The 8,531-nt window shown below is 63.1% G+C and overlaps 1 protein-coding gene across 3 annotated transcripts in view; it reads left to right on the forward strand.

Annotated features, from left to right (window-relative positions):
* The window catches only part of PKLR (pyruvate kinase L/R), a 9,889-nt gene extending 1,434 nt beyond the window's left edge, over nucleotides 1-8,455 (forward strand). Inside the window, exons 2-12 of one of the 3 annotated variants that reach the window (XM_039849625.1) lie at nucleotides 139-261; nucleotides 1,242-1,424; nucleotides 3,501-3,592; nucleotides 3,685-3,816; nucleotides 4,008-4,194; nucleotides 4,537-4,807; nucleotides 4,918-5,068; nucleotides 5,361-5,513; nucleotides 5,604-5,770; nucleotides 6,420-6,601; nucleotides 7,201-8,455. In XM_039849625.1, the coding sequence (XP_039705559.1) occupies nucleotides 165-261; nucleotides 1,242-1,424; nucleotides 3,501-3,592; nucleotides 3,685-3,816; nucleotides 4,008-4,194; nucleotides 4,537-4,807; nucleotides 4,918-5,068; nucleotides 5,361-5,513; nucleotides 5,604-5,770; nucleotides 6,420-6,601; nucleotides 7,201-7,307 (1,722 nt within the window). In that variant the 5' untranslated portion in view covers nucleotides 139-164 and the 3' untranslated portion in view covers nucleotides 7,308-8,455. Of the gene's footprint in view, nucleotides 1-138; nucleotides 262-522; nucleotides 669-1,241; nucleotides 1,425-3,133; nucleotides 3,398-3,500; nucleotides 3,593-3,684; nucleotides 3,817-4,007; nucleotides 4,195-4,536; nucleotides 4,808-4,917; nucleotides 5,069-5,360; nucleotides 5,514-5,603; nucleotides 5,771-6,419; nucleotides 6,602-7,200 lie in introns of those variants that run through there. The other 2 variants (XM_039849626.1, XM_039849627.1) reach the window with 2 other exon arrangements.
* The last annotated feature ends 76 nt before the right edge of the window (nucleotides 8,456-8,531 follow it).

The following is an 8,531-nucleotide window of genomic DNA, read 5'->3' on the forward strand; positions in this document are numbered from 1 at the left end:
CGGGGGGGGGAGGCAGCAGGGCGCGGGGAGGGGCTCTGTGTGGGGACGGGGCGGCCTGCTGGGTGTGTCCCTTTTCTTCTCTCTGTCTCCCCTCGATAAGACTAGCAGTTTCGTCACCCTCGCCCCTCTCTCCCCAAGCCGGCAGCCCCAGGAGGACGAGAAGCATGTCGACCCAGGAGAACGAGAAGACACAACCCCCGCAGCTTTTGTCATGGATCTCTAGGGACTTGGCAAAGTCCTTCCTGATTGGGGCTCCGGGCGGTAAGAAAGGTCAACAGAAGCCGGGGAGGAGAGGGGGAGACGAGGGTGCAATTCAGCAGCGGGGTGAAGGGTGCAGAAGATGCGTGTCTGCTGCCGGCCAGGAGGGCTGGGGCGTCGTGTCCACCGGGGGCTCCCCTGTATGGACGCAGTATGGACTCTGGTCTGGGCCTCTCCTCCCAGCCCCTGTGAGCAGGGCAGAGGGGAACCTGTTGCTTGGGAGCCACAGGGCACTCCCGTGGTGGTTCCTGGACTCTGCCCCCAGTGCATGGGCTTCCAGTGACAGGGGAGACACTGGTGACACTTTAACCAGTAGCAGCCCAGCCGGGCCTCATGCCTCTGACAGGCTGACAGCGCGGAGCAGACTGCCGGAGACAGGCAGGCGTGCAGTGGCTTCAGTGGCATGCAGAGTATGCGGGGTGGCTGCTCTGGGCTGGTTCAGCTCCAGGGATCCCAGGACCTGGAAGTAAGTAGCAGAGGGCAGGGGGGGGGGGGGAGGATCAGAAGGAGGGATGGAGAAGCCAGCAACTAGGAGGGAGGAAGGGGACACTGAGGAAGGGGAACTGGGAGCTTCCTGGATAACCAGGGGCCACTGTGGACCGGGTATGGAGGGGCTGAGGCTGAGGGAGGTCAGCGGCCGAAGGGTGCGGGGTCAGGGGTTGTGAGGGGTCGGGTAGCGGAATGGTCAAGAGCTTGAGCCTAGAGTTGGTCAGACCCGGGCGTGGATCCCAGCTCTCTCACTTAGAAGCCGCACGGTACCGGGCAGTCTATTTGCTTTCCCGGCCTCCGTTTCCCCGTCTGTACAACGGGGCGGCCGTAGAGCATCTAGCAGCACTCCGTGAGATGATGTGCACGCAACGCCCAGCCCGGAGGGCGGGCTCGGCAGAAGCCGGGGTGCTGAGGGGAGGGCTGGAGGGCGCGCTGCTGTGCGAGGTGGAGGTGGGGGGAGGGGCCGGCGTCCACGCAGCCCCCTTGTCCTGCAGGGCCAGCGGGCTACCTGCGACGGGCCAGCGCGGCCCAGCTGACCCAGGAGCTGGGCACTGCCTTCTTCCAGCAGCAGCAGCTGCCGGCCGCAATGGCGGACACCTTCCTGGAGCACCTCTGCCTGCTGGACATCGACTCGGAGCCTGTGGCCGCACGCAGCACCAGCATCATCGCCACCATCGGCAAGCGCCGGCCGTCCCCGCAGCGTCACGGGGCCTCTCGGGCGTTTCTCGGGGCTCTTCCTCATCCTTTGGGACTTCTCTGCGTTTGACAGAGTCATGCATTCAGCAAACGTCTGCTGAGCGCTTGTGGTAGATAAGGTTTTGGGCCCTGGGAGCAGAGCAGTGAAATAAGCAGACAGAGATCCCTACCCCTGAGGAGCTGCCGACCTAGCCGGGTGGGACGATAAATAATAACACGATCATTTGCTTAGCATGTCAGAGAGGGGTGAGCACTAGGAGGGACAGAAGCAGCACAGAGCGTGGGGAAGGACGCCAGGCGCCACGCGGGAGGCAGGTCGCAGTCCCAGGTGGAGGGTCCGACATTACCGAGAATCTGAGACCTGAGCGGACACTCGAAGACGAGAACGAGCCCCACAGATGTCTGGGGAAGAGAGTTCCAGGCAGAGGCGGCAGTCAGCGCGAAGGCCCCAGGTCAGGGAGGGTGGGGTGGCTGGAAACCACCACGCGGCCCAGCGGCGGAGAAGAGGTGGGGGAGGGGGAGCTCACAGAGGGCTTCGCAGGCCGTTTTTGGAGTTTGAGTTGCCTCTTCCTCCGAGTTAAGTGGGACACTGCTGCAGAGTCCTGAGCAGGGGAGTGACACGGTTTCAGTGGCACCGCCCTGGCTGCTGGGTGGAAAATCGAGTGGAGGTGGGGGTGGGGGCAAATTCATGGAGCCGCAGCCAGTGTTTCTGGCTCAGACCAAGTGGTGGCAAATGGAGGGGGGTGGCGGCTGGGGAAGTGATCAGGTTCTGTCCGAATGGATCTGGAAGGCAGAGTTGACAGGTTTCCCGGTGGGTTGGATGTGGGGTGGGGTGAGGGGGACAAGTCGTCGAGGGCGGCTCCAAGGCTTTGGCGTGAGGCCCTGGAAGGGCGCATTATCAACTGAGCGAGAGAGACGGGCGGAGGTTTCAGGGAGATCAGTTTGGGGCAAGCTGAGCGTGAGATGCATCTGAGACGTACATGTGCCACGCGGAGTGGACAATCAGACACACGCGCTCTGGATTCAGGACAGAGGTCTGCACTGGAGATATACATTTGGGATACAAGATTGGCGATATAAATTGTCGGCATATAGGTGGCATTTAAAGCCGTGAGGCTGACACCACCACGGGAGTGAAGGCGACATGACAGAAGAGAACGGGGCGTGCCATGTTACGGGGAGGGAGGAGCAAGAGAGGTTACGGAGAGCCAGGGAGAGCACTGGGCCAAGTCCCAGCGGTATCCTGGGAGCCAAGAAGGGACGTCAAGGACACGTGTGCGGTGCTGCCGATGGGCCAGCTGACATGGGGGCCGAGCGCTGGCCTCTAGATTTAGCAAGAACTCATTGATTCTTGGTGACCTTGATGAGAGCAGATGCAGTAGGGAGCTGGGGGCCACCCCCTGGCTGGAGACCCCCGAGGGAGAATGCGGTGGGACTGGAGACAGCAAGTGCACTCTTACAGAGAGTTTTGCTGCAAAGAAACAGAACTGGGATTAGGAGAACTTTTTACGATGAAGGAGCTAAGGCAGGCTTACATGCGGGTACGAGCGATCCCACAGAAAGGAAGACACCGACGACACAGAGGGCCGGAGAGAGTGGCTGGAGCTCAGTCCTTGGGCAGGTGGGCGGGCTTTCCTAGAGGCGGCAGAGCTTGGCCAGCTGGCTCTCAGTTCCACAGCTGACCGCTGACCGGTCGCTGACCGCACAGCCCGGAATGGAAGGACTCTGCTCTCCTCAGTCAGGATGAGGCCTATGGGCCCTACAGCCCTTGACCCCAACCGCCCTCACCTGGGCCCGGTCCCTTGCCGTACCCCGTAACTTGCTGAGGTTACCCCTACATGCAGCAGTGACATCGCCGCCGAAGCCCCTCCAAGCCCCAGGGAGGCAGGCGTTGGCGCAGAGGGGAACATTGTTCCTAAGCCATGAGCAGGGACTGCGCTGGGGACAAGGCCAGGTACCAGGACCTCTGCGGGGTGGGCGTCTCCGAAGCCGGTGCGGGACTTGGTTGACTCTCCGGTTTGGAGAGAAAGGCGTCTGAGCGGGGTCTCTGGTTCCAGGGCCAGCGTCGCGCTCCGTGGAGCGCCTCAAGGAGATGATCAAGGCCGGGATGAACATTGCGCGACTCAACTTCTCGCACGGCTCGCACGAGGTTCGCCGAGGGGCCGCGGGGGCCGCGGGGCTGGAGGATGCCCGGGGTCCGAGCCGCCTTCCCCTGAAACCCCGGCTCGGTTCCGTCCCCAGTACCACGCCGAGTCCATCGCCAACATCCGGGAGGCGGTGGAGAGCTTTGCAGCTTCCCCGCTCGGCTACCGACCCGTGGCCATCGCTCTGGACACCAAAGGACCGGAGATTCGCACTGGCGTCTTGCGCGGGGTAAGGCCGGCCGGGCCGTGCGGGGTCGCGGGGGTCCAGCAGGGGGCGGCAGGGCGGGAATCAGTGGCCCGGGGGGCGGAGCGGTGCCCGGGGGACTGCGGGGGGAGCGCACGCGAGACTGGGGTGCGGAGCGACAGCCTGGGGGCGGAGCGTGGGCGGGGCCGAGCGCTGACTCGTGGCTCCGCCCCCAGGGCCCCGAGGCGGAAGTGGAGCTGGTGAAGGGCTCCCAGGTGCTGGTGACCGTGGACCCCGCGTTCCGGACGCGGGGGGACGCGGGCACCGTGTGGGTGGACTACCCCAACATCGTCCGGGTCGTGCCGGTGGGCGGCCACATCTACATCGACGACGGGCTCATCTCCCTGGCGGTCAAGAAAATCGGTGCGGACGCGCCTCCGGCCCCGCCGCGCGCGGAGCTGCGCGCCCCCTCCCGGCTCCCGCGTTCGCCCTTAGACCCAGCGCCCCTCTCCCGGCCGGCGTCCTTCCCCGCCCGTCCCGGGAGCCCCCGACACCCACACTCCCGGGCCCAGCTGGCCTCGGCGGGGAGTCGTTTCTTCCACAGGCGTCCGCCCGTGCCCGTGCGGTGCGGGGCCCAGACCCGGGGAGGAGAAACCGCGCGGACGTGGATCCTGATCTCTTGGCGGTCCAAGGCCCTGTTCCCTCGGCCGTGACTCTGCCTCTGGCTTCGCCCCTGACCTAGGCTTGCTCTGTCCATGTCCGCAGGCCCAGAGGGGCTGGAAACCGAGGTTAAGAATGGCGGCATGCTGGGCAACCGGAAGGGCGTGAACTTGCCTGGCGCCCAGGTGGACCTGCCCGGGCTGTCGGAGCAAGACGTCCAGGACCTGCGCTTCGGGGTAGAGCATGGCGTGGACATCGTCTTTGCCTCCTTTGTGCGGAAAGCCAGCGACGTGGTCGCAGTCCGCGCTGCTCTGGGGCCGGAAGGACAAGCCATCAAGATCATTAGCAAAATCGAGAACCACGAAGGCGTGAAGAAGTGAGGCTTGGCCTTTGTCCCCAACCAGCCCCGTCACCCCTCCTGTTCTCCCGTCCCCTCTCCCTGGCATCTCCTGGCCCCTCCCCAGCCCTGACTCCCCAACCGCCCAGGTTCGATGAAATCCTGGAGGTGAGCGACGGCATCATGGTGGCACGGGGCGACCTGGGCATAGAGATCCCGGCCGAGAAGGTTTTCCTGGCTCAGAAGATGATGATCGGGCGTTGCAACCTGGCGGGCAAGCCGGTTGTCTGTGCCACACAGGTCTGGAGTGAGCCTGGAGAGGGCCCCGGGCACTCTGTGGGTTTGGGGACGCAGGAGGGTGAATACCTACACTTAGTCTATAGCACGTTTCACTGTCCAGTGTCGGATCCTCAAACAATGACGTTAGGAAGAGCTACTGTGACCCCCATTTTCAGACGAAGAGACTGAACTACCCGGGTCACACAGTTTGTGACAGTGACCCTGGTTTTCAGGGCACTCTGAGCGCGTGGATGCCAGAGAAGTAGCTTGGGCAGGGTCCCTGATCGGAATGTGACATCCAGATGTCCCCCAGATGCTGGAGAGCATGATCACTAAGCCCCGGCCGACGAGGGCAGAGACGAGCGACGTGGCCAACGCCGTGCTGGACGGGGCGGACTGCATCATGCTGTCGGGCGAGACCGCCAAGGGCAGCTTCCCGGTGGAGGCCGTGATGATGCAGCACGCGGTAGGGGCTTGGGATGCGGGGCAGAGAGGCGGGACAGCCCGCCCCCGCCAGGCCCCGCCCCCGGCCCAGCCTGACCTCTGGCGCCCGCAGATCGCGCGGGAGGCGGAGGCCGCAGTGTACCACCGGCAGCTGTTTGAGGAGCTGCGCCGGGCTGCTCCCCTGAGCCGCGACCCCACTGAAGTCACCGCCATCGGCGCCGTGGAGGCTGCCTTCAAGTGCTGTGCTGCCGCCATCGTCGTGCTGACCACCACTGGCCGGTGAGGGGGCCCCGGTGACACCAAGACAGGCCTTTGGGCCAGGGCAGGCTGGGACAGGCCACAGGCCTGGGTTTTGTCTTGTCATCGGAGATGAAGAGTATCGTTCTGGGGCGAGAGGACAGGTAGCTGTGAGACCAGGAGAGGCGGACCCTGGGGCTAGCCAAGAACCGCGACAGGGGCCATGGGGGGTGCCATCCCTGGGGCAGGGGCCCAGGGGCAAGGAAGCCCTCTGCAGTCAGCCCACGGAGCCTCCCTCTGCCAAGGGCTTGCACAAGGGCCCAGAGGTCTGAGTTCAAGTCTTTGCTCTGAAATGACACCTCGGGATGTCGCCCAGGCTCCGTCCCCTCATGGGCTGGCCAGGGACACTTGTAAGTGGCGTCCTGTATAGCGGTACCTCTTCAGAGGGGTTTTATGTTTCTCAAAGAGGGTTTTCATCACTGTCTCGTTTCATGTGTCCCTTATTATCTCATATCGTCCTCGTGTGGTAAGAAGGGCAGTCATTCTTGTACCCACCTTACAGGTGAGAAAAACCAAGGCCCAGAGAAATATGATGACTTACCCAGCTTGGGTCACACAGCTTGTTGGTGACGCCTGGAACCAGAACCCAAACTCTGGTTTCCTGGGTCTTTTCCTTCTCCGCCTCATTCAGCTCTGCCCAGCTCCTGTCTCGGTACCGACCTCGAGCAGCCGTCATTGCTGTCACCCGCTCCGCCCAGGCTGCCCGCCAGGCCCACCTGTGCCGAGGGGTCTTCCCCTTGCTCTACCGTGAACCTCCAGAGGCCATCTGGGCAGACGATGTGGACCGCCGGGTCCAGTTTGGCATCGAAAGTGGTGAGCCACCTCGGCATCCTCCCCGGCCGGCCCTGGGTTGCATCATGAGCCCCAACCCCCTCCCAAAGGGCCTCGCCTCTCTGCTCTGGTCCCATTTTCTCCGTGAGGCTCACTAGGACTCGGAGATGGATTGGCCTCTGTGGGACATGCTGAGGGAGGAGGGTGGCCAGAGAGAGGGCAGGGCCGTCCCAGAAATCAGCCCAGCTGCTGCCTGCACCAGGCGGCTGCAGCCTGGCAGGACGTGAAGAGCGGGGGGTGAAAAGAGAAAGGGGAACCCAGTCTCCCACACCTGGAACATAAATCTAGTTTAAGACTGGCTGTGATCGTACCCCACCTCTTCCTGTCAGCATAGCGACCCAGGGGGACAGACTTGCTGCTTAGCAACGCGCCCCATGCCACCCACGGGCACACCTGCAGCTCTCCTAGGCTGCAGTGGTCAGAGTCCCTGTGGTGCCATCTGTGGCACACACTGTGGTTTGCCCCAGGCCCCTCATTCCCTACAGGGTGGCCTTGAGGAGGTAGAGGGTGGTGGCTGGTCCTCACTGTAGGGCTGGCCTGGGTCCCTCAGTGGCTGACTGTCGTCTTCCCCCCCACCCCAGGAAAGCTCCGTGGCTTCCTCCGCGTTGGGGACCTGGTGATTGTGGTGACAGGCTGGCGACCTGGTTCTGGCTATACCAACATCATGCGGGTGCTGAGCATATCCTGAGGTGTTCCCCCCTGTCCCCGCCCAGCCAGCTTTCCTGGACCCCATCCTCCCCCGCTCTCCCTTCGTCTGTCTTCCCTACTGTCCCTCCTCCCTAGCCAATGCCACATCTGCCATCTAGCCCCACACCAGGGTGCCCCTTCCCCCTCTCCATTTCACGCAGGCCCTGAAAGTCTGTGTCCATTTAAGCACTGGTCATCCCGCACACCAGTCGTACGATGCCTGCGCCCAGCGCACTCAGCTGGACCCTAAGATGCTCCAAGCCTTTAATCCCAGCTTACTGGTTAATTCTATTTCCCTAGGCTTCCCACGCCTGGGGGCGGGGGGGAGGGGAGCCAGGCAGTCGTGTTGTCTCCACATGCTTCACATCCGTGCAATCCGATGCTCACATGTGGCCTTTGTGGCAATCTGGGCATCCCGAAGAGAGGGCCACCCCCTCCCTCCTGCAACTGCGCCTGTGGGGAAGCCAGGGTGGGGGAGCGGGGGGGGCAGCCAGCCTGGCGAGTTCACCTGTCGCTGTCGCCACAGTGTCTGCTGGCCGGCAGGCCACTCCCCGCCAGGGTGAGGTGCCCCGCTGCCCCTCCCCGCAGCCGGTCGCTATGCCGCCCCCACTCTGCTCTCACACACAAACCGGGAGCCAAAACGAGCGTCTCTATGTTTTTTAAAGCCAGCTGTTTGGAAGCAATTATAAAACTTCTCCCACACACGCAGAACCCCAGAACTCCCCACGCAGGAGAAAAGGAGGTTGAGGGTCCCAGCCCCACGTCCTCTGATGCTATAGAGTAGGTGTAGAGACAGGGGTGGGCTGAGGGGTTTCTCTTGTCCCTGAGAAGGCAGGGGAGCCGGCTAGCCTGCCCTTCCCCAGTGCAGAGACCCCGGCCGCACCCCTGCTCCGGCACCGGCACCGACTGCAGTCCCCGCAGAGAAAAAAACCTGAGGAAGGACAGCCCTCCGCCCTCAGGTGGCCCGCCCCGCCCCCGCCTGGATAGGGGAGGGTCCCCTGTAGCTGCCAGTGGAGCTGGCCAGGACCGTGGGAGCTGGCACGGGGCCGCCCTGCCCTGCCTGTCTCCCTGCCAGGAGACCGAGGGCGGGATGGGTAAAGGAACAGGTGAAGAAAATGAAGTTATAATAAATAGGATTAGCAAATCAAATACAATTATTAAATGACTGAATAAATAAGAATAAATAAATAAAAAAAGAAGAAAGAAAAAATGCCATCTAAAGATG

This window comes from Pteropus medius, unplaced genomic scaffold (genome assembly GCF_902729225.1).
Source record: "Pteropus medius unplaced genomic scaffold, Ma_sr-lr_union100, whole genome shotgun sequence".
NCBI classification, from domain to species: Eukaryota; Metazoa; Chordata; class Mammalia; order Chiroptera; family Pteropodidae; genus Pteropus; species Pteropus medius.